General features: G+C 42.2%; 1 protein-coding gene across 1 annotated transcript in view; it reads left to right on the top strand.

The window, feature by feature from the left end:
* The first annotated feature begins 1,106 nt into the window (after positions 1-1,106).
* Positions 1,107-26,166, top strand: part of LOC308334920 (pyruvate carboxylase, mitochondrial-like) — a 378,126-nt gene continuing 353,066 nt past the window's right edge. The window contains exons 1-4 of the mRNA XM_080791818.1: positions 1,107-1,557; positions 19,711-19,853; positions 23,485-23,578; positions 25,682-25,772. Of these exons, the coding sequence (XP_080647944.1) occupies positions 19,712-19,853; positions 23,485-23,578; positions 25,682-25,772 (327 nt within the window). The 5' untranslated portion in view covers positions 1,107-1,557; position 19,711. The remainder of the gene's footprint in view (positions 1,558-19,710; positions 19,854-23,484; positions 23,579-25,681; positions 25,773-26,166) is intronic.

Below are 26,166 nucleotides of genomic sequence, written 5' to 3'. Positions count from 1 at the left end.
ATGTACCCATTCTGCAATACTGTGAAATATTTTTCACATCAACCAAGCTCTCAAGTGGTCCAGCCAGGTACTGAAATGAAAAGAGTTGTTTCTCTGTACTTTGTACGCTTTGAGTCCCTTCCCTTGAGTCAAGAAGGGCAACTTGATCCTGAGAATTATATAGGGCCCTACCCTACTCCATCGCTGCCGTCCAGAGTAGGATGGGGTAGCATGACCTCATTTTAACTCTTACGTTTTATAGTCATCATCTCAGCCATCAACGTCTTTAAATGTTTTGATGAATTTAACAATTAAGGTGGACCCTCTTGTAAACAAGTGTAATGCTTTATTGTGTCGTCCACTCACAGTTAACGTTAAGTTAACAGTCTTTGTATTGAGTTTGTGCTTGAAATGCACTGTAATTCTGCAAACTAAATGGGCATTATTTGGGGCTAAAAACAACTTTAAGTTGATGACCCTCTCAGTCTCATCTCATCTCGTCTCTTGGCTCTTTTCCCCCCCAAATCGAACCGCTCATTCATATCAACTGGCATCTCTCTGTGATTGGCCGCCAGGAGAGAAGGCGTGCGCGGTTGCGTAATATGAATATCAGATAGACCCGGATAGACCCTCTGAAAAGATACCGTTCAGATCCCATAGCCAGGGCGACGGTCGCGCTGTTGATTGGCTAGTTGGTAGGCTGGTAGCCACGGAAGATATAAATTAAATTAATATATAAAACAAATAAATACATAAACGAAGGAGCTATAGGCAGCGGGCCAACAGACACCTCTTCGAAACTACGTGAACTTTTTAAACCCTTGTGCAATTTTGTGTTTTGCTTTATTATTGTGCAATTTGTACCTTTTGTATTTGTATTGTCTTTTCTTTTAAAGGGTAAGAAATAAACATTCATTCATTCATTTTCATTGATTCTTTCAAAAACATATTCATAAGGATACCACTTGTCTTATCTCATCGCGTCAGACAGCGGTTGCCTGGACAACCAACCAAAACAGACCAATCACAGCGCATCCCGTGCTTTACGAGCCATGGGATACACACAGACTTCTACCAAGGATGAAAGCTTAGCTTAAACCCGACGACAGTGTCTACGTCTAGGTTAGAGATTAGTTCCTTCCTACCCGTCACACGGAGGAGACAGACGGTGCCAGCTGCTAGCTATAGCAACCTTAGTTAGTTAGCTTCCTATACACTGTATATGACTGACAAGAAGTGTGTGTGTGCGCTGTCTGTCGCTTTTTAGCATCCTCAAGTCACGCCGCGCGTGTGTGTGTGTGCGTACCTTGTACCCCCCCTCTCTCTCCCACTCCTCCCTCACTCCTCCTCTTCCTCACTGAGTAGAAGGCAACAGCACAGCTGAGCAGCGTGTCAGTACAGTCAGTCAGTCAGTGTGCTTGTGTGTGTGTGAAACGTGTGTGCATGTGTGTGTGTATGTGCATAGTGTGTGTGTAGCAAACACACTGTACAACAGTCGTATTGTTTACATTCGGTGTCCGGTTACTAGACTGTGGATTCACGTCGTTGACAGCTAACGGGGCGACACGCTACCAACATGTGAGTATTATTCACGTGAATGAATGGACAGGAGGTGTGTTTGTGTGTGTGGCTGCCTATGGAGTAGTGCATTTGACAGTAAGCTCCTTTTTTAATGTATTAAAAAAAGAAGATATATATACGTCTCAGGGTTTGTTTTAATAAATGCATGTGCACGTGCGACTTGTGTGACAGTTGTCCGGTCAACTTGGTGCAGCGCCAGCGACACATGCAGTTGCAGCAGCAGAGAGCAGAGTTCTTTTAACCATCTTGACTGTCTGCAAGCCTATAGCCACAACTCTTCTTTTTAGGCCTATTGGAAACTTGTTTGTAAACACAACCACATTTGCTTGTTGTGGCATGCATGAACAAGCAATGCTTGTGCTTAAATTTGCTTAAAGTTATTAATGGTAGCTGTAGTCTGTATGTTTACAAACAGTTCTGGGAAGTCTGACGTTGAACCCAGTAATTGTGCCAAGCCAGTGCCCACCAGCCTGGACACCTATATGAAAAACCTCCTGCTAGCTAGACTATAGAGAGCCATATATGTTTTAGCAAACTATAACAAGCCTATACTGCTCCACTTTAATGTGTTAAAAAGAAAAGAGGTAAATTGTGTGTTTACATGTTATAGTAATCTGTAGCTTGCATAACATCCTTGTTTATTTGCTCAGGGCACAAACCACGTCAAAACAGGGTTTTAATCTTCTGTTAGGAGGCCAGGGAACACGTCTTCACCTTTGAACCTGTCCTTACCGCCTGTGTGTGTGTGTATGTCTGACTGCATGATGCGTGCATGCATGCACACACTAATGTGTTGCATAGTAAACTCTTGTGCAGTTGTGCAACCCAAGTATTGTTTTGACTGTATGTACAGTTTGTTAATCTTTTAGGCAACCTTTTCCCTGCTCCTGCAGCATGTGTGTCTGTACTGTGCGTGCACGGCCGAAGGTCACACACATTTCTTACACTCCTGTTATCTTTCCAGAGAGTAGCAGCGAGGTCAATATGTTAACGCTTGAGACGGCGCAGGTGAATAAAACATGAAGTTTGTTTCCTCCTGCTTGTTCCATCTTCTAACTTTCTACTGTGTACTGTGTAGTGTGTACAGCACCACAGTTTCAGTGTCAGATCCGACCACGGAGCATATTTACAGTACAACTTGTGTTTCAAAGTAACTGACATAACTAATGCAAATTGTTAGCCTATGCTCCTGAGTTGCTTTTTTGGGTGAGATTTATTGGATGTTATGTTGTTAAACTTGTTGTCGATATTGTTTTGGATGTTATGTTGACATTGTTTGGTGGGGGAAATGACAATCCGTGTCCAGACCTGGGATAATATGGTTTTTGTTTTCCTGGCTGTGACAAATGGTTTTGATTTGAATAGCTAAGAAGAAGTAAGGAATCATAGTATTTTACTATTTTGTGTTATACATTCTATTTCAGCACCGTTTGACCTGTCCATTTCCCCCAAAATCAAGTTAATAACTGTCAGGTATAGGATGAAGGATTCAGGAGGAAGCCCCTATGTGTTTGCGGTTGGATACAGATATGCTCAAAACCTCTTAATTTAAAGTCATTGATTGATGTTCACACGTCAATATTGAACACTCCAAAACAAATGAACACAGAGGTGTGAATACTGTAGTTGAGCTGAATGGCTCATCGCTGACCTTCACCAAATCGCACCATATATATACTGTAGATGACTTGTGTTGTGATTTGACCATTTTGACGATGATATAGCAGCGAGAGAGGGAGGGAGAGCTCTTTGCCCGAAAATAGCAAGCTCACATGCTGCAAGGCTTTGTGAGCTTGTAGATCTGCTATTTTCAGCTGTTCCCCTCAGAGTATGGTTCAAGTGGTTAATGAACCCAGACCCCCTGATATAGTGTAGTTAATGTTTTATTGTCATTGTAGCAGAAGTGAGACATACAATACACTGACTGTCCAATTACCATGATGCGTTTCCCCTACTGCCCACTGGGGCACCCCAGTAATTGTGAATAGCCTCCCAGAGTCCCAGGCAGCTAGTCAGGTATTACTACTACACCTCTAGACTTACTCACTTACTGTACGCCTACTACCTCTAGTCTAGACTCCATCAATTGACTATTTCATGTTGTTTAATCAACCACCATATATCAAAAGTAGATTATACTTTATTGATCCCCAGGGGAACATTAAACTCATAACAGTAGCCCGTTTATATGATAAAGAGTGTGTGGTTAGCCGATGAGATTAGATATGATAAAAGGTTTATCAGGTTTGATTTGGGAAATTCAGATGCTGATGATATAATAGAGAAAGTGCATGGATGGGAAAATGACAAGATGGAAGGATCCGGTTAGCCGGTTAGATGATAAAATGTTTATCAGGTTTGATCTGGGAAATTCAGATGCAGAAGTTGCAACAGCACTGCGTCTGAAAGTTAAACAGAGGTTATGTACAATAATAGAGAGATGAGATGGAACTTAAATGACAAAGACTTAGCCGTAGCCTGAACCCAAGACATTTTCACTTGATCTGACTTAGTGCTGCAACTATCCGATTATTTTCTTGGCGATTATTCCAAAGGTAGCCTATTCAGCTAGATTAGTTACTAGGAACTAGGGTAGGGGCCACAACTGTAAAGGACTTGAGGTCGGGGGGGAAACAAGACTGTGACAAAAATGTTCATGGTTAACCGTTTATTAGCATTTAACCAGTAACCAAAATTTGTTAATATTAATGGCTAAATGTTTAATTACTACTACTTATTTATACTAATCGGTAACCTGTACTACCTGTGCTTTATGCTAATACTGTAACCTCACATGGTTCTCTTCTGTAGTATACATCTGTTACATCCCAGTTGCAAAAGTGCCAGATTCAAGCCGGTAATTCAAGAACAGAACGGAACATACTGTATGGGGGTCAGGCAGGCTTGCTTGTGGAGATGGATGACTAGTGGCACAAAGGACTGTAAGACGCTTTGTCTTGTGCCCAGGGGACAAAGAGCCTGTGGTTGAAATGTGCTCCTCCCCACTAGCACATGAGAGGGGTTCATCAGGATAGCTTCTAGAGCTTTCTCCTCACCCCCCCCCCCCTCCCCCACCACAACAAACTCCAAATTGTCCAGTTTAACTTTTAACTATGGAGTTCGCCTTCCTCATCAGTTTGTTGGCATTGCTTGTGTTGTCTGTCTAGTCTACAGGAACTTGTAGTGTAGGTGACAGTCAACGCAGGGTGTCCAGAGAACTCGCCAGTTTACAAACTCACTGCGATTTAGTGCATTTTTGTTTTTTTAGAGAGAGAGAGAGAGAGAGAGAGAGAGAGAGAGAGAGAGAGAGAGCGCACAATGAGAGTTGTGTGTGTGTGTGTCTCTCTTTTTGATCTGCCGTTATGCTTGGTGTTCCCAGTCTTAGGTTAGAGGACCATTATTGCTGGGTCATTCTTTCCCACACTGCTCTAAAAAACAATAGCCCCACCAGGCCTCTGTATTCTTCCCGGTTCGTTGTCATCTGTGATGCAGCTAAAACTGGAGGTGTCTCTGTCACCTGAGAACTGCTGAAGGTGGCACGTAGTCGTACCCGAGTTGAAGTGGAAGAGAGGGTGAACCCTGATCCTGAACAGGAATAGTTCGTTGGGACAATGGGGAGTGCTGGCTAATGGCTATTACTCAATCAGTATATATATTCTACCGCGCTGATCTCTGCTGCAGTAAAATAGAGTATAAGATTCCAAATGCTACAGGTGTGATACATCTGCTGCTCACTCTACAACTGTAGCATGACACTTGGGACCCTTCATTACACATAAACTTTTATAGAGTATCATAATGCTGCCATTTGCTGTCTGTGTTTCAGTTGTTGCCCCCTGATGGTGGTTTATTAACATTATCTGATATGCCAGTTGAATTTTAGGTGTGCAGGTTCTCAAGAGCATCTATTAGCCTTGGCCAATCAGAAGGGACGTGGGCTTAGGCTAGCAATACCAGTCGCATATAGTTGGTTAAAAAAATATTTAACCAATGTAAAGTAGTAAAAAGTAAAAAACGCTTCAGACAAAACCTCTTAACTCCATTGGACCCTCCAACTGTCTGCTAAAGCAACTAACTCCACCACCTCAAGGAACCTTCAAGAAAAAGTATACAAAAATCTTGCAGTGATTCCACCACCATATCCATCTGTCTGATACAGTTTCTGTTTCACAGCAGGAGTCCATATCGTCGTGTTGACTCAGCTTGTGCAAGCAAGGACAAGACAGCCAAAGCCACAAGCAGGCGGCTTTCTGTTTGTAGGGTTCTCATGTTGCCTCACAAGCATCACACTCTGCCTGTACCCATGGGTGATAACATCGCTAACTAGCTTTATGTTGTCTGTGATGTGTGTAGTGAGCAGTGTTGATTTTGACAGCAAGAGTTTTAGTCAGTCTTTTGAATAGCTTTCATTTAGTTTTAGTCACCTGGAATGTTTTAGTGTTAGGCCCAATCCCAATTCGTTTTTTAACCCTACCCCTCAGCCCTTGCCCCTTCCCCTTGTCCCTACATAATGAGTGTCAAGGGGTAGGGAGATAAATCATCCCCCTAGGAATTGGAACGTCCCTAAATATTGAACGTCCCTTGTAGATATTGATATACAACCTGTTCTCAGAAAATAGCTGATCTGCAAGCTCACTACAGGCCAGTGGTCCCCCAAACTTTGATGGCATTTCTGTCTCTAGGACCCCCAATTTATATTGTAATATCAATTTCAATTAACTCTGAGTGTACAAACTATCATTTAGCCCATAACCCACTTTGGAAACTGCTTTCCATTTGATTGAAGCTGTAGAGATGGAACCTAAATATAACATTGCTGTGGTTATGATGAAATAACTATATTGTAATTTTGTCTCATGTTGGTAGCCCACCATGCAGAATGTAATTCAGCTAGATATAGCTCATTCTGACACCTGCTCAACAGTTGTACCTGATTCATTGATTATTGTATTAACAGTTTGTATAGCATGGGTACAGATATAGGGTTAGAAAAAGGAAAAACAATTTACAGTATAGAAAGAAGGGGCTGTGGTCACTGGTCATTGTTTTTAATATCATTAAGAACAGAGTAACTTTCTATCAATGAAAATGCCATCGTGATTCATCTCCATCCAATGTAGAGTCTGCACCGCAGCTTGCAATCTGTTCCATAGTTGGTTTGCCTGGGGGAAAAAACAACAAGCATTGCTAATTAGTTATGTAAGTTTTGCAACTTGTGGGGATTAGCTTAACATTGGTCATGATAAAACCATAGCTATCACTGCAGCGAGTAGCCAACGTTATGCAGCGTCAGCGTTATGTAGGTAAAGTAGGCTATTTCACGGCTTTTAAGAGCTCCAAAGGTTGACATATCGTGGTCTGGGGGGTCGGACTGATGCCTGCTAATAAGCTAGCTTGCATCAGAGTTGTATCACCGGCGCACCGGCGATAAATAAAAAAGAATAAAGCGCCGATGCAGCGCCAAATGAATGGGTAACGTTGTATGAATGCAACGCCGTATCATATCGTTAGTTCATGTGAGGTAACGTTAACCTTTGCTAGAGATTGCGATATTTTTGGCGATGCAGATTGTTAATACATTCAAATAATATTGGTTATTATAATATTTTTCCATAATAAAGGACATTAAAGGCTTCTTACCTCGTCCGCTTTCAGCCCTCAGTGATTTTGCTCCGTTTTAAGTCCCGTCGCGACATCCCTTCAATCGAAGGGGATTCTACCCCTCGCCCTTGGCCCTACCCCTCCATCCAAAGACAATTGAGAAAACCCTTCCCCCTCACGTGAACGCGCATAAGCAAGGGCAAGGGCTAAGGGCCAGGACGAAGGGAGGAATTGGGATTGGGCCTTAGTCTAGTTTTAGTCGACTAAATCTGCAGTTGATTTAGTCGACTACAAATAGTGGAAATTTCAGATTTACAAGTTTGTAGATCTGCTATTTTCACTATCCATGCATGACACTTGTTATGTGGCACAGTATAAAATAAGGCTCAAGTGCCAAGTGGTTAATTGATTTGTTGTTACTCATACGCTGAGTTGGCGGTGCCCGGGATCGAACCCTGACTGAGCTACTTGGACACAGATCTATACAATCTGAGATTATTCATAACACTGCCACAGTGCCTTTGTTTACAATACATCATGTCAGAATCACAATACAGTACCATCTTGATATATTATACAGTAATAAAACAAACATTACCTTCTCATTTTGTTTGGCACATTCAGTGGTGGACATTTTTTTAATAAAAAAAGTATCAATACTGCACTGCAGTATATAAAAACTCTGTTGCAAGTAAAAGTCCGGAACTCAAAGTTTACTTGAGTAAAAGTACAAAAGTATCGGCATCAAAATGTAGTTTTTAACAAATGTACTCATTGTGCAGAAGTAGTAGTAGTTGTAGTGGAGTAAAAGTGCCTCTTAAGATGTAGTGGAGTAGAAGTAAAAGTTCCTCCCTATCCCCAGTGACCAGCAGGGTTCAAATTTTCGTTTTTGGTGGTGGGTGAGAAAGCCTTCATCCAATCAGGATAGAGGGGGCCTTCCTCCAATCAGGATTGAGCCGGGCAGGCCTTGGAGCGCGTGCTGTTGGCCTGTTGCGTGTGTGTGTGTGTGTGTGTCCCACTGTAGAGCGTGTTACAGGGGCGGACCGGGTTTTTTTCCAAATCACCCAAATCACTGAATGCTCCTTTTTTAAGTCCCTATAAGCTGTAGGTTGCCTCCGCCCCCTTTCAGACCAATGAGACCAGAGAGAAGCCTTCGTTTTGTTTGTCTAGCACATACAAGTGGCTCACCTCATTAGCCAGGAGACTACTGATGTGAGAATGTGTTTTTGAAGATAATTGCGTAAAGCTTGTGTTTAGCTGTCCACAAAATCCTCTTAAACTTTTCATATGGCGGCCCACGTTTGACCTGAACCTTGTTGTTTTTGCAGGCAACTATGCAGTCTAATTCTACACACTGAACCTCGTGACCCTTTTCAGCATGATACAAAAATGGAATCCAGTGTCTAACATCTCTGTGCTAAGGCTGAATATCAGATATTCAGCCTGAGCACACACATTTTAGACACTGGATTCCATTTTTTTTGACAGGATCATTTTGGGACACATTTGACTGTTGTGTATTGTTGTACACCTGGCTGTTATTTCTGATACAGAACTGCTTTAACTGTTTCTTGGAGAATCTGGCCCCATTTAGGGGAAATGTTATGGATCAAGCATTTTACAAACGGAAGGGTAGATAATGGTAATGCGGAAAGGAGGACTCTCTCTCTCTCTGTCTAGGGCAATTAACATGAGCAACCAGTGTAGCTATAATTATAGGTAGACTAAAAGTTGAATGCATTTTCTGACCCCCCCACCCCTTGAGACTTTGAGAGACACTTTACAAGTTGAGACAAGATATTCTTGAAAGCAACCTTTTTTTGACGGCCTTATGTAATGGTATGGAATTCATTGTGGCATTCTTTGTCTTGGGGAAAATAAGCACCTTGCATTAAGTGCTGCACGTCACTTGTTCAAATGTGAATCTCGATTTTCCTCCGCAAGAATTGAGATCACGATTCTTACACAATTCAAAGATTTCCATTCAAATATTCTTTGTCTTTAGTCTGTAGTTGCTGGACATTACTACATTAAAAATGTGACACATGGAGATATTTTTTGCACTTCCTAGCACAAATATTTTCAGGTGGGGGTTAGGGACAAATACATATTCATTTGGGGGTCCATGACAGCATGGACATATTTGAGAACCACTGCTTTAAATAATAATAATAATTTAAAAAACAATGGGAGCAAGGCAAGGACAAAGGCTCTATCTACACACTCCCTCCTGGCTCCTGCCAACCAACGGACTGATCTCATGCTTCCTTCCTTCCGTCCAAGCCGCTAAAGTCTTTTAACTGGAGTATCCTTGAAGATAAGATAAAATAGACTTTATTGTCCCGAGGGGAAATGTGTCTTTGACACTTGCAGTATCTGCTGTTAAATTTACAGTGCATACATAATGCATAGATAACATGCATTAAATACCCAGACTTGCCAACAAATTGAACCCTGCCCATTGAACAACACATCATTTGTAGACTTGCCAACAAAATGCACCCTGCCCATTGAACAACACATCATTTGTATTCAATATAATAGTGTCCCGTAAGGTCATCGTAAAGTCATCAGCGCAGAATTTTTGAGTTGTTCACATGGGGCCGCCTGGTTTTTGGAAACCACAGCAGCGTTATGAGGCGCTGAGTGTGTTTATTTTGCACTCAAGTGCACTTGTAGCTTTTCCTTATAATAGATCAAAATATAGTAGATATTTAAGATTAAGATTTTAGATATGTTTGGGACTTTTCCGCCTACATTGATTACACTGTGGAGAGAAGATAGGCTGGAAACGCGCAGAGTCGGGGAGTGACATGCAACGAAGGTCTTCGGGGTCGGGATTCGAATCTGCGACATGCGGTCAGGCTATATTAGAGCCTATGTGGTATGTGCCTGGAAGGTAGGGCAACACGCGTAGTGTTTTTATCTGCCAGCTGAGAGCTGAAATATATTCAAGTTCAACTCTGGCATGGCATTTGGAAGCATTTTTAGGCCAGTGTCTTGGCATTTTCAGCTGGGGGGGATAATTAATCTCTGGCTTCTAGCTTGTCATTTACGGCTTTGATGGACAGAAGTGGAAGTGGTTCACCAGCTTGCACAGTCCGAGGGAAGACACCTCTTCCGGGAATCCGCCATCCCTAAAACTCTTTCAAGTGTACAGCATCTACACAGATCTGACTTTTCCCCCCTATGTGTGAATGGCACCGTGACGGAAAGCGTAAAGAGAGAGAAGGGTCATGCAAGGACTGGCTTCTAACCCATGGCATCATTAGTCACTTTTGGTGTCTAGAGTCTAGACTATGCTGTTGGCTGCACAAGACTTTCTCCAAATGGGTCGCTGTTGAGGCAGCTGTGAACTTGTGAAGTGAGATTCGTGCCTAAATCGGCCCGTCTACATAATCCAGAGTGGATGAAGTCCGACCTGTCACACACACACACTCAAGTTCTGTATCAACAAATACACTTATAATATACAATATACTTTTAATTTCACAATTAACAGTAGAGACTAGGCTTCCAGATCATTGCAAATGTTGGTGATTCGTACTGCCGAATGCCGATACATTTTCAGAACATCTCACTTAAAGTTATTATGTACAAATCCACTTAGATATGGACTAGTACAATATGTAAATATCTGAAGTTGTCCCTTATCTGTTGCCCTACCTTAAACCATATGAACCCTAGTGTCCCTTTTCTGGGCAAGCGGAAATAGCAGATCTGCAAGGTCACAATGCGATGTGAGCTTGCAAATCGACTATTTTCACAGAAGAGATGCACAAGATGAAGAGGGGACCCAGTGTAGACCCTTAGGGACACGGTCAACAAAGTATATATGGTCTAAATGGTTTATAAGATAAAATGCCACTAGATCTTTACGAACTTTGATCACTAAAGTAGTTAATGAATGAGGGAAAAATCTCTTTTTAACATTTATGGCATTCACGCAGACACACACACACACACACACACACACACACACACACACACACACACACACACACACACACACACACACACACACACACACACACACACACACACACACACACACACACACAGCATTTCTGACTGTTATCACTAGACTAGACTCAGTAACCTTTGGCCTAATGGAAGGGAGTGTGAATTCAGTGATTATGTGTACATGCCTTAAGTTGGTTCCATCCATGTTGGGTAGTTCCAGGTAGTAGTGGGGTAACTTTAGTACCTTGTTGAGAACATGTACTATAAGGACACTGGTGTGTGTGTGCCAGCCAGTTCCCTATATCCCCCACACAACGTGATGTCACTGCTAAACCCCACAGTTGGTGATGTGCAAGGGTGTAGATTATAGTACGTGTCTGCACATGAAGTTGCTAGCTGTGTTGATTCACCTGAGGAAACGAGTAAACTTTTGTGGAGATCTTGTACAGCATATATGTCAAACTCAAGGTCCGGGGGCCAAATCAGGCCTGTGAAATGAATTATCTTTGGCCCGCGGGATGATATTTAATTAGTATTAGAACTGGCCCTCTGGTATATTGCACAAACCACCATAATACTACAAGTCCCACAATGCACTGTGAGTGCATTGTCACGTATCGAGGGCCCGCAAGCATGCGTCTTCTCTTCACTATTGACCAGCAGTGAAAGTATATCACTTGTGGTCAACTTTCAGCTTCCTCTCTCCCCAAAAATGGCCCGTGTGTTGAAACACAGTCCGGCCGTATTTGAGTTTGACATCCCTGTTGTACAGCCTCCGTTGCATTACGTTGATTGGTAATGTTTGATATGAATTGTGAACACCGGGCGTGTATACATGTGTATCCATATTTAAAGCAGCACAGCGTGTCTTTGTGATAAGCGCAATAGCACTTGTGGTTCGTTTCACGTGAAGGTTTTCAACACAACATTTCATGATATCGCAGTGAACTAATGAACGATCGCGGCTGGATGTTTTGCACAGATCAAGTGAAGACTTGACGTTGTTTTTAATGTTAAATGCTGGGTATGCGCCGGCTATCTCTCGTCTTTGACCCCATTGTACATGATTGTAGTGCCCAGTACATGCCTGGCTATAAGTGTCTTCCTCTGGCGTTTTTAACTTTAACACACTGCTGCTATGCACCATGTGACTGTAAAGTCAAGCCCTACCGTAAATTCAAGATATGAGTAGGGCCCATTTGAATTGATGGATTGGCCAGACCAACAGAATAGAATACAACAGAACTTCAAAAGCTGCTTCCATCCATGAAGCATGGATTGGCACACACATTTGGTAAAGGCAACTTTCACATAAATCACATATGTTCAGTCTTGGGATTGTTTTTGCTTTAAGTCCTGCATTACAACACACATTGTAAACAGAAGCTATTGATTAATCTATCAACTGATGGGAATACAGATTGTAGAACGCTGACAGCAGACAATTCTCAGCATCCGCAATTCAATTATTGGATGGTGGTGGCTAAAATGTACAAGGGATAGAACTAAAAGGCTGTTCGTCATGCAGTGCGAAGTGAATAAAATCGTGGTTCATAATTACATCTCTACCGTGAATTCTTATTAAACAACAACTTGACAGATACAAAGAGGATGGTGCCGTTTAATACAATCAGAAAGGCCTTTTCGGTTTCAATGAATGGTCTGTCAAGGGATGGTATTGCAATTTAAATGGCAGATTATAGCATTATAGCATCTAAGTTGTTTGTTGCTAGTGTGCATGCATGCAGCTAGCTACTGGGGTGGTGATCTATGCCTCATTTGGCCAAATGTAAATGGCGATCTTTATATAATTCATCAATATCAACAAAGGTGCTTCACAAGACCAATATCATCCGAACCTCTACGCGACCTCTACCTGATTTTATATATTATAAATGTATTGAAACCTTTTACTGTATGTTTTGGCGACTTGAGGTGACCCCACGACTGGGAAAGGGAAACGCTGGTCTATACTGAGTAATGGTTCGTTCTTAGAAGTGTTCTCTGTTGTACTTGGGCAACGCAAGCCATAACATACTCTACCACTTGCCTGGAATGTCCTGCATGGAATGAGGAGAGTGTGGAGTGAGGAAAAGGGCCCTTTAGGTGTCACATGGGTCAGACCGTATAATCAGAAATTTAGAATGAAATGTGGTCCTCTACAGGAACTACCACGGGTCACAGACAAAGTCAGAGACAGAAGGATGAGGCTGGCGCGGCACCCGGAACTAGTGGCACTATGGGAGCCAACCAAGGGCAAAGCCAGGAATGGCAAGAAGTGCACCACCTACGTATGCACTGCGATGCGACAGCTTAGCTAACACTGTAGAGCTCAAGACCCTAATGCTAGATAGGAGAGTGTGGAGGACAGCGATCCAGGAGTCCCTAGTTGGTGTTGTGGCTAGACCGCACTCTCGCATCGCACTCTACCACTACCATAGAGAGAAACTAGGTTTGATCCCTCTGCTTTGCCTGTGGATTGGCACTCCAACAACTATCAATGATTCTTGATACATTTGAAGTGTGGGGAAATGTGTCGGCCAACGCAGGTTTTCATCTATTATGAGCACTGTAGGACGGTAGAAAGAAAGGCGTACAGTACATTGTTGTAAGGGCTGCATTGCAGTAAAGTGATGTATTTTTTTGTGTTACTGTGTTAAGGCTCGTGTAGCAGCAGCACGGACTCTCCTGCTGAATAAGGCCCTTTCACTGCCTGTGTTTGGAATTTGACCTTTACTTTTCATTAGGCCTGCCTGGAGTGCAGTGTGTCAGGAGGTCACGGAGTCAGTGGGAACAGCATTTGAACCTTTGTCTAGCGTAGCCGACTGGTTCCATTGTTTCAGGCAAGATCCATCAACCCCCGGAAATGATTGGTCCACTTTAAACAAGGGCATTAAACCAGCTAGGTCACTTCAGGTTTTTCAAATACTCATTTAGAGCTATCCATTTAGAAAGAGGTATACTGTACCACTAACACACTGCGACTAGTTCTGAGTCAACAACAGGAAAAAAAGACTTAGGACTTTGATTTCCTGCCTGGACAACTTTTAGGGGTATTGTTTTAGGGGAACATTACATAACCCAAGGAAGGAGGAAGTTGTCTCTCACTACTCTCAAATTTGCCACAGGCTATCTTAACCTATTGGCAAGAGTGCAGATTTTGCCATTTTAACACCCATTAAGACCTGGGAACGATTCTAAAAATGTATTCTACATCCTGACAGTTTTCTGAAAAAGCTATGTTTCTATGTCAGTCGTTCTTCGATTTTTCAAAAACACCAAAAGGGGTTCCCGCCCAAAATGGGTTAAAACCTGTTGGAGCTGTGGTATAGTTTAGCCATTTTCCAGATGACCACATTTATTTTTCTTTTGTGTCACTGTCACAGTGTCACTGTAGTCGGTCATCTCTGACCACTGGCCCTGCCCCTCGGTTCCTCTTTGGGAAGGCATGTTACCGGAATATTCCTTCAGGTATCTAAGCTGGAACATGAGCTAAGTGTTCTCATTAAACACACAATGTGCTGTATTCCAAACACTCTACCCCGAAGCACATGTCATGTTCTTGGCCCGTGCGTGCGTGCGTGTGGAGGTTTATTTACTATTGCAGTGATTTAACAGGTTTAAATTAGGCACCATCGATTAGGTACATGTCAACTTTAAAGCTAGCAAGAACTTTGCTACTGCAGCTAGATAATTGGGGAAAATTCATCTCTTTCACCATGATAAAATATTTACCAAACAATTATTTTTCAGTAACTTTAGTATAAACACAATCAGTGACATAACACAGTGAGTTAACTGAGCCAAAACCAAAAGGCCACATCTAACCCCAAAATACCAGCACGTTCTGACATTCCTGTCTTAGCCTGAGGCTTCCTTGTGTTCCTGCAAGGCTTATTTGCCAGCTGTGTCAGTTTTAGCAAACCGCTTGGCGAAGCAAGTTGTATTGTCACCTCTGTTCCGAAGCAGAGACAGGCAGAGGAGAAGAAGAGAGTCCATAACGTACTATTTGTCACCTTTCACATGGTGGGGAAGAAGAAAATGCATAATGTGAGCGACTTAAAGGAAGAAAATGTGTATATAGATCAGATTGTGATTCTGTTTCCCTTTTAATGTGGCTATAAAAAAAGATAATAATCAAACAAACACTTAACACTATTAGCCATCGCTTTTGAAATGGCAAAGATGAAGCATTCAGATTTGAATTTGAACTCCTAGTAGTAGGCTAGACTCGTCACTGATTCATTTACAAATGCATGTTTAACATGTAAAAGTCACTCTCACTCTCAATAAGTATTGTGCTGGGGTAAATGACACCCAAGATCTGAAATACAGGTCATGTTCTACTTGCCTAAAAAGTTGCCTGAAACTAAAGGTTTTACATTTGAGAGTTTGATCATTCACAATTTCACGGTGGTCCAGACAGCATCTCTGCAAACGGTTTGTGTATGGCGTGCACGCGAGTGCACACACATGCCTACTGTATGTACACATTTTGTGAGTGTGCTTGTGTACTTAAGAGTACATGTGAGGTTCTGCTATTTTATACTTTACTGGTTTCCATTCACTTGGTTAATCAGGCAAAAAAGTCAGTAAAGTCAACCATGAACACCTGTACACTACAGTAGTACCAGTCTTGACTCCCCGTAAACAAAATGACCTTTCCCCTATTTCTAATCTGCCTTAATCTGGGTTATCCAGTTTGTCATTAGTCTTTCTACATTCCTTTGAGCTCTGCATGTTCAGATGTACAGTATGCATTGCAAACAATGCCGTAATATGTCTGTATGTTTAGATAGCTATGAATGCCTAATATGTGTTACTTGCCATTGGGTGTTGAATATGCTGCCTGCTTCACAGACGATGACTGAGAGACTGATTTAAGTATGGCCTGGCGGCGTATGTTTTCATATCTATGCCATCTTCTCTGTATCAAAAGATGTCCCGTCTTCCCCACCCACTTCTCCTTAGCTCTCATCTCAACAAACATGTTTATGGAGCGTCTCCAGTCTGTGTATATCTGACATCCCAGAGAGCACATCTCACCCAGAGCTGTGTTAAGCTGTGTTGTGTTCTCCACTGTCTACACAGTGGAGGCATTTGGCCACAGAGTGGCAGCAGAGGACCACTGCTAGGCTGTTTCCTCACTGGAGAAGCTTCCAGTCCCTTAAGCACAGCACCAAACAGCTCCGATCTGTTAAAGCTGTCAGGCTCCTGGGGTGAATGAGGTACTTAACATCTACTTGACGAGGTGCCTCCAAGCCTTTCTGGATATGCGTGTGTGTGTGCATGCACATGTATATCTACGAAGGGGAGTCTTGTCATTGTGCTTAAGCCATCATGTGGCGTGCACACTGGCATGGGGCATTGTGTTTTGGTGGTAATGGGGTGCTTTGTTTGAGTAAATGTCTGTGCTTGGGGGGTTAGCGGGTGTGAAAATGCTGCCGTCAAACCGTGTTGTTGATGTGGAGGCCACAGCAGTAGGACGGTGTGTGACTGTGACTCTGTGGGCGTGTGTGACTGCATGATACTGTGCAATGCCTCTGTATCTGTTCCCCTGCGTGTGTTGTGTGTGTTTATGTATGTGTGAGTGTTTCTCAAAGATAATCTTGTTTATTCAGTCTCATGTGGTCACAGAACCACATGAATCTGATGTCGTGATCATGGCACCTGGAGCTTCTCTACTGACAATGAATTAATTTGGAGACACTAGTGCATTGCCTTTTTTGAGCTAATTGACATTGCAAACAAACACCAGCGGCTTAGAGCTGTGTGACATTGTGCCAATTCTACAAAAATGATTTATCGTTCAGATAGGAGTAGAAAGTCACTAATATTGAAGAAGAAATAGGGGGTAAAGGAACAGTATTCTCTTGTTGAAGTAAATGAAAAGTGGAGAGAGAGCAATTGGGGCTTAATGACATGAAAAGAAAAAAAAGTTTATTTTAAAATATCTTTTCCATTTCTTTTCCCTCTTTAAAAAAAATATCTAAATGTCTGATCTACAATCCAACAGCACATTGCAGCGTGACATGTTGAGAGCTTGTAGATCTGCTACCCTTCAAATTAAGCCACGTGCTTGAGCTCCACGATTCATGAATTGTTGACACATTTCTTTAACCACCTCCCCTGGCCCCATTGTCGAAGCTTCGAATTTGTCTAGTTTTAAAGGGCTTGAAGCTTCAACTTCTTTTTAAAGGTCAGCCCTACAAGCAATCATATGTAAAACGACAGTGACTGTCCAGCTCACTTGTAAAGGAATTCCGTGGCTTTAGGCGTAGGGTAGGGTAGGTTGACAGTTAAGATAGACACCAGAGGCACAGGGCTGCAGTACCTCAGGATGTAAAACGGCCATCTGGGAAGTTCTCCCACTGGGATCCTTGGCTCCTCCAGGCCGTTGCCTGGTTAAGTGTCCCCGAGACATTTAACCCCACAACGGCTTCCCTGTGAGCTCACTCTGAACAAGCCCACTGCTGGGTATAAGCGCAGAGAAGTCATTATCCCTCTGCGGACACTGCAATTTATTATTATTATTTATTTATTTATTACAGCACAGGGACACTTGGCACGTTTCCACTCGAGGTGTCTTCTTAATAATCAGGGTATGCCATTGAAATTGAAGACGGGTGGATGTATTTAAAATGGCTTTTAGTGGTCTAGTCATGTGATGTCGGTCACCACATGAGTCATGACATGTTGGTACTTGCTGTACTGTTAAAGGTGTAGGGAAACGGAAATGGTGGGCATTTTATTTTGAAGTTTCAGACGGTTTCAACTTAAAACGCTGCTCTGAAGTTTCTGAACCAATCAGAGCGTCGCATCCCTTCAGGCGATGGGACGGTAACTAGGGACGGTGGCTATGCTATACGCAGGGCATGGTGTGTGTTTGTTTACAAGTCAGATAGTCGGCCAGCTGTACCAGTTTACTGTTATGTGGCTTATTTCTACCCTATAATGTTTTCAGATACATATTTTAGCGTGATGATTAAGTTCAAACGGAGTAATACACTGTTATCTTGAATGTGAATAAAAACGGAGGATTTCTGTAATCAGTAGCAGCTGTGTTGGACGGATGTGCAGATGTGGGGAATTCTAAACATGACATTAGAAGCAAGCAACACACATGTGCAACTAGCAAATGTTAGATGGTCTACCTACCATTTGGCAAGGCGGAGAAGGAGATGGAAATAAAAGTGAATTTGCAGGTATAAAATCAGACCAGTCTGAAGCGAGTGGTGCAACAGCACCCCCTATTGGTACTCTAAACAGCCACACGGTGTCAGTTTAACACATTCAGTAGATCTCGTGATCTTTTGTGGCCAGATCTTGGGGTCTCGTAGGACTATAGTAAATAATACAAAAAATAAATCGCTATAACATTTTGTAAAAATAAATATTTAGCCCCATGCTCGAATGCTGTCAAAAACAGCTAAAATCCCTAAAACGAAAGAAAGCACCAAATGAAAAAAAAAATCTAATCTTTTACGTTCTCTAATAACAACCTAAAACATGAACCTTGGTTGAAAAAAACTAAAGTTGTCCTCTAAGCCACTACAGAAGCTATCAGTCTCTGCATGTAGGGATTTAGTGTACTATTTTATCTCTTCCAATTGCATGCAGTGAGTTTAATAGTGTGTGAGTGGTTTGTGTCCTTTTAGGCCTCCCCCTTATTAGTTTTAATGGACACAGCCTATGACAGAGGTCCAATGGCTTTCAGCAGCCCGTTGACCTATCCATTTAACTTTGCTGTTCTGCCTTTCCCATTACCAGGCTACCAAGGCATGCATGATTGGAAGTCTCATCTGTTTTCAGAACCCTGTCAGGCTGTCAGGAAAAACAGAAATTATCCCTTCAGAGAGAGAGAGAGAGAGAGAGAGAGAGAGAGAGTGTGTGTGTGTGGGTGGAATTAGTGAAGGCCTAATACCATGCTAGAAGGATTTCTTACCTTTGCTTTCTTTGTAGTTGTTACGTCCCCACCAAAGACGTCCAGGTGTTATTTTCTGCAAAATGGCATTATTGGCTATTTCTCCTAATATTAAGGCCTCAATGAATTGAATTGAATTGCATTGAATTGAATGGGGTGTTAATTCGCCTATTTCCATCGCTCAAAATTTTGTATATATCCTCTCTTCATAATGTAAATAATATCCCAAGCGGCACACTTTACTACTTAATTCGATGGAAATGAGCAAATTAGCACAAAAACCCAACCCATTGAGGGCTTATTATTAGGGGGAATGTAAATGCACTTTTGCACAAAATAACAGCTGGACCTCATTGGTGGGGACGTAACAACTACAAATAAAGGTAAGAAAGCCTTCTAGCATTTCTCTGTACAACTATACAGTATGTTGCTGTCTGCACTCCACACCCCCTTTCCGTCTATGCTCGTCTCATGATGATTCCACTACCGTATGGCTTGAGGATGTTAACCTATTTTTCTCTCTCCTTCTCCATATCTCTCCCTCCCTCTTTTTCCATTTCTCTCTCTCTCTCTCTCTCTCTCTCTCTCTCTCTCTCTCTCTCTCTCTCTCTCTCTCTCTCTCTCTCTCTCTCTCTCTCTCTCTCTCTCTCTCTCTCTCTCAGAATGTTGAGGTACATTGGAGCCCGTGGTGGACTCGGCCTCTTGGCCATCAGGAGGGCATGCCTCTACTCTCGCTCCGCCCATTCTACCCCGCAGCAGAGCGCAGTGATTCGGCCAATCAAAAAGGTCATGGTGGCTAACAGAGGTAAGACTGTGTGTGTGTGTGTGTGTGTGTGTGTGTGTGTGTGTTTGTGTGTGCGCGCGCGCCACCAAACCGGGTGGATGAAGAGTTGAGACGAAGAACCATCTAAGTCCATAATAATTATCCATAATTAATGTATACATTATGGATAAGGGGTCAGGACAGATGGGACTTGTCGGGGAGGGGTCAGAATAAATGATGGACTTTAAATGGTTCTTTGTCTCAACTCTTCATTAATTAATGGTAATGATGAGTGAAAGAAAAAAACGGGCGCCCCCCTGACCCCTGTTCAGTTTTTCTCACTTACAACTGGTTTCTCACATTTACTGTGAAAAAATGTACAGATAAAAAAAATATTTATTGTGATAAATCACAAAAGTGTATGTGGTGATTTTGATTTATCATGATAATGTATGTACTATATATGATATTTGGGCCTCTACTATAATAGTACTGCATACCTACAGTGCATTCTCAATCATTATTGCTTAATTTAATTCAAACCCAACTCTGGCAATCTACTTGTGGTTAATAAACTATATCTGCCTTGTCTGATACGTGTCTTTGTAGATTGACATTATAATTGGATTAAGTCATGGTGAACGCTGGTGCAGTCTGTGCTCTGCCAGAGAAAATGGCTTTGTTATTTCCTGTTTACCAAAAGTGTGTGTCATGAAATCAGGGCACATTTTAATTTATGTAGAAATTGTTCTGTCCTCTGTTGCTTAAAAATGAGGTTTTCTGGAAGTGCTTGGATGGATGGACAGACAGACAGACAGACAGACAGACAGACAGACAGACAGACAGACAGACAGACAGGCCAATTTATAGATGACAGATCATCATGATGTTTAGTTGAATAAATATTTTGTGTACTATATCTAATCCTAGCCCATATACTTGCTCTGTTATCTGATGTCTGACGGATCCAAACAGTGATCTAAACTAAGGAGATGGAAAGAGTCCTACATTATATGTAGACACTTTGTACAGGGACCAGAGGGACAGACTAAGAGGAGGAAATATAAATGTAAACGTGCTGAAATAAATGTGTGTATGTGAAACCATCATAATATCAACTATCTGCCACTACTCATGTCCTCTATTGCCATAACATTGTCTCCTCTCCCTTCTGGCTCTTTCTCTCTCTACTATCTTTGCCAACTACTCGCCTTGTCTTTACTCCTGGCTCTCTCTCATCTCCCCTTTATCTTTTTCCTTTTGTTTCCTTTCCTTTTCTCACAATTTAGTCGTTATATGCCAATTCCCCAATGTAGTCCCCGTCAGTCACGTGCTGACCGACCCCTGCTGTAATGCTCTTAGGGCTCATTTTCGTCACCGCTAAACCCCTTATCCCTAAACTTATTTGCCTTTTTCTTTACTATTTTGAAAAACATTTTTGAATAGTTCAACTAGCCAATCTACATTGACACGTTGTGAGCTTGTAAAAAAAGAAAAAGGAAAAGAAGTTTAGGGATAAGGGGTTTAGCGGTGACGAAGATGGAGCCCTTAGAGAGGGCGTAGCCAACCACATGTCTCCTCCCCTGATGCACATGGATTCGTCAGCTTCTTATTTGAACACGACGGTGAGGAATTTGTGGAGGAACATGCTATCCTTCTCAAATTACACTCCCTGCTGAACAGGCACCATGATGATGACCAACCTAATAGGAGTCGCTAGAGCAGCAACCGACATGGTCCTCTCTCCCCCACTGCACCCAGCCGCCCCGCCGTGATAGCTGGGCTTGTGCTCGGCCAAGCTGGAGCTCTCCATCTTTCCCTCTCTCCTTTTCCTTTGCTCTATCTCTCCTCCTCTCTGTCTGTACTCTTCCACTTCATTTCCCTTTTATCCGTTGTATTCTTAACTGACACTTTATTCCTCTCAACTTATTTTAACTTTGTTAAATTTGTCAAACTCTGTTTATGTGCTCTGCTTATTTCTGCTTGCTCTCTGGTTTCTTGTCTTAACTGAATATATCCTCTTACTTATTTCTCGTGGCTTCTGTTTATCTGTTAGCTACTTTTGTTTTGTCCTCTGTTGTTTTGGTGTATTTGCACTCTTGTAATATAATAGGCCGACCAAAACTGAGCGTGTGAAAGAGATCTACTCTCCATAGAAACAAGTTTGTGCCACTGTATATAAGAGTTTCTTTCTCACTAGAGGTGGCCAGCCGAATCTTGATCCTTCTCATAGAGCACCGAAGTCTGACGTCCCTTTTAGTAGAGGGCACCAGTACACGGGTTCATGTATTTTTTTATTTGCATTGAAATCCCCATTCATTTCTTTGGATTTTAGGTCGCTTCATATAAGAACTGTGTTTGAAAAATAAACCGATCATACCGGCCTTTCTGTCAGGGGAGTGGCTGTGCGTCGTTAATGATGTTCATTCATATTTGATACAGCCAGTATCTGGAGAAAATGGAATTTATGTGGCCGCAAAAGCCTTGAAACTACAAGGGTATAAAAGCATGTCGCTGCTAATATTATAATACATCACGCTCAGCTGTCAACACATTGCGTTCCTGAGGTTCCTCGTTGACATAAGCTATCAGCTGGCAGTGTTTCGACTCGTAGTAACCACGAAACATTAAATATAAAAGAAAACTAAAAAAAACGTAATTAACATGTCAGTTTCTGTTGTGCGACGGGCAGCTGCAGCAACCCCGCCTACCCGGAAATGTAGTCTCTGGGTTGTTTGACTCGTTTCTAGCGCTTATTGTGTTACTCTTTGGGTATATTTGTACATTTCCACCTTCAGTCGATGCTTCATATCCATATGAGTTTATTTTTCAAACACAGTTCTTGGGGATTTCAATGCAAATAAAAAGTACACTAACCTGTGGACTGGCGCCCTCTACTGACAGTGACGTCAGGACTTTGGTGATCTATAAGAGGAGGTTTGTTCACACGGCACAAGTGAAGCTTCAAAATATGCACTGGAAAGACCGTTTCTCTTTGGTCAAAAATGTTAATTTTCCAATTCTCCCCACACTGAAGAGTAGTTCACCGTCTTGCATGTCTGTCTGTATTTCCCTGCTGCAGACAAGTCACACGGGACTGCTTCTGTCGGCTACAGGTCTGTCTAAGGCGGTGGTGTCACTTACTGACCCTTTTTTTAGACCACACAGCAGAAATAATATCATCTGCACTTGTGTGGATACTACCAGTGCACACTAACGCACCATTTGATCAATGAAAGAGCTTTGCTAATCGGAAGCTTTTCTTTACTCTGAAAACAGCAATGCTATACATACAGTATCACCATGCTAATGAGAAGTGTAGCTAACATTACATTGCATGTACTGCACATTTTAATAATTGCCATGCCATTTTCTCTACTTATCAGCTCCAGTTATCCGACGCACCTGTCCTTTGTACGTGTGCAGAAGGACTTTTTCTAATAATTGCCATGCGAAAACAAACCTACAGTTAACTTTCCTTATTGTAGTTTCATGGAGCAGCCTTGCAGAACTACCCCTCCTCCAGCTTGTGTTGCATGTCTATACTATACTGTATAACCACCACTGCACCCTGTCCAAAGTGTCCATGCACCATCCTCTCCTGGCCTCTGTCCATAAGCTGCCCCCCTGCCTTGCTGACTCCTAATGCAACCTCCTCTCTGGTGTTTTACAGGTGAGATAGCCATCCGCGTGTTCAGAGCATGCACAGAGCTGGGGATTCGAACCGTGGCCGTCTACTCTGAGCAAGACACTGGCCAGATGCACAGGTACTGTAAGAGCCATAGTGGGGGGTTAATGAGTCCTATACAAATTATGTACCTGTGTGATATTAGGAGGTTGACATGACCTGTAGAATGCAGCTCTGTGCGTTCTGATTTAATTGTATTAATGAGCCTTAGCCAATGGGATGCTCCTTGCTAGTTGATTAGTAAGTCAAATTGTCTTGGGGGGTTTTCTGGCAGTGTGAAGTGAAGCAGCTTTGGAGCAACATAGTTTTTGGCCACATATACACACACAGAAAATAAATACGTTTTTGTATTGTTTTTGATCGAAGTAAAGTGAAAACTTAAAGAAAGGGAAGTTTGCCACTACAGGTACTGATTAGTTGTGGAGTGTGAGTGCAACGGAACAGAAATGTTCTGTTGTTATAGAGTCGAAATGATTGATTAAATCGACTGATGGGAGTGATAGAAAGTTGATCAAATAACGTTTTAGTAGTCAATAATAGTACAGACTTGATTTTGTTTCATTTTATAGCATTGAAAGTTGTTTTTAACTGTAAGTAAACGTATTAAGCAATTCACAGATGTGTGAGTTCAGATAAAAATCATGTGTGAAAAACATTTGCTATCATTCTGCATTTTATATTGCCTGGTTTTATTATAATTTTATGGTCTGAAGTTAATTGCATTGATTCATTGATTATGCAATTCATTTCTAGTTATAGCCTTATCACACTTAAATGCAGACATCTCATAAATTCAGTTGACATCTGTTGCCAATTATTATTCTCCCCATATCTCCCCATCTAAGTACGGATTTGTATAATTACAATGGGATGTTTGATTTGGCTTCAGTGAGCGTTGAGAAGCTGCCATTCAACTATGTTTGTGCCATACCAGTGGGAGTTCAACAAAAGTATTCAGACCTGAGTGTTTTGTTTGTGTTTTGTTTGTCTGTCTGTCTGTCTAAATGAGAGTGAAAATTAGAAGCTAATACTTGTTTTTACAGCGCGTGTGGCACCTACAGTAAGTAGGTAGCAACATTTGTGTGTCCTTGTGTCTGCCCCGTCAGTCTGTGCTTCCATATTTGGACAAGTCTGATCATGTTATCAACATGACATCAAAGGGAAGCCACAGTGTTTGGACCTCGTCTTGGTTTTATTTCATGTCATGTCAGAGTTGTTCCGATTAGCTGCCGATGCTGCTTTAAATGCTGGCATCGCCAGTGTGCCAGTCTATGCCATTCCAATACCGGCCAGTGTGCCAGTCTATGCCATTCCAATACCGGCCAGTGTGCCAGTCTATGCCATTCCAATACCGGCCAGTGTGCCAGTCTATGCCATTCCAATACCGGCCAGTGTGCCAGTCTATGCCATTCCAATACTGGCCAGTGTGCCAGTCTATGCCATTCCAATACTGGCCAGTGTGCCAGTCTATGCCATTCCAATACTGGCCAGTGTGCAGTCTATGCCATTCCAATACTGGCCAGTGTGCCAGTCTATGCCATTCCAATACTGGCCAGTGTGCCAGTCTATGCCATTCCAATACTGGCCAGTGTGCAGTCTATGCCATTCCAATTCCAATACCACATAGCTTACAGTGTGCCAGTCTATGCCATTCCAATACTGGCCAGTCTAATTCTATGCCATTCCAATTCCAATACCACATAGCTTACAGTGTGCCAGTCTATGCCATTCCAATACCACATAGCTTACAGTGTGCCAGTCTATGCCATTCCAATGCCCCCTAGCTTATCACATGCTGTCATATTTTAAACGCTTCAGTTGATTGCATGAATGTTTTATACTCCTACTGTACTATTTACGTCATTGCTTCACTAACTTGTAGCTGCACTTTAACAATTATTAATGCCATTTAGATTTAATCCTAGACCTTTTAATTTCAAGGACTCCCCCCATAACTCTCAGAGTTACAGACCTGTAAGGATCCATTTGGAACCCCCTCAAGGAACCCAGCTAATCCCTGGACCACACTTTGAGAACCATTGTCCTAGATTTGTTTTGGTAAAAATCGATACAACTTTAATGCAAATTAATTCAAAGGATACCGCGTCTGTCTCAACATTATTTTACTTCGTTCATTTTGTATCTCAATTTCTTTCCCTCTTCACTTTGCTTTGCTTTACAGACAGAAGGCAGATGAGGCTTACCTGATCGGGAGAGGTCTGCCACCTGTCGCTGCGTACCTGGACATTCCTGACATCATCAAAGTCGCCAAGGTAACGCCACACACACACACACACACACACACACACACACACACACACACACACACACACACACACACACACACACACACCCCGTACTCACTTACTGCAGTTATATGTAACCCTGAACACTTGTGGAAAAGGTTTCTGGGAACGATTCTACAAATGTCTTGTAAATCCTGACAGTTTTCTGAAAAACCCTATCAAATGTCCGAAATGTATATGTATATAGGTATAGGTATATAAGTAGTCACTGTATGTTTTGTAATAATAATCAGAATTTACAAAGTAACTAAAGTTTTCAAATAAATGTAGTGGAGTTAAAAGTACAATATTTGCCTCTGAGATGGAGTAGAAGCATAGAAAAGGCCTAAATGGGTTAAGTACACTAAATGTATGTATTCAA

The sequence above is a fragment of the Protomyctophum bolini genome (assembly GCF_963924005.1).
Source record: "Protomyctophum bolini genome assembly, chromosome: 20".
NCBI lineage: Eukaryota > Metazoa > Chordata > Actinopteri > Myctophiformes > Myctophidae > Protomyctophum > Protomyctophum bolini.
This window is presented reverse-complemented; position numbering and strand designations above follow the sequence as displayed.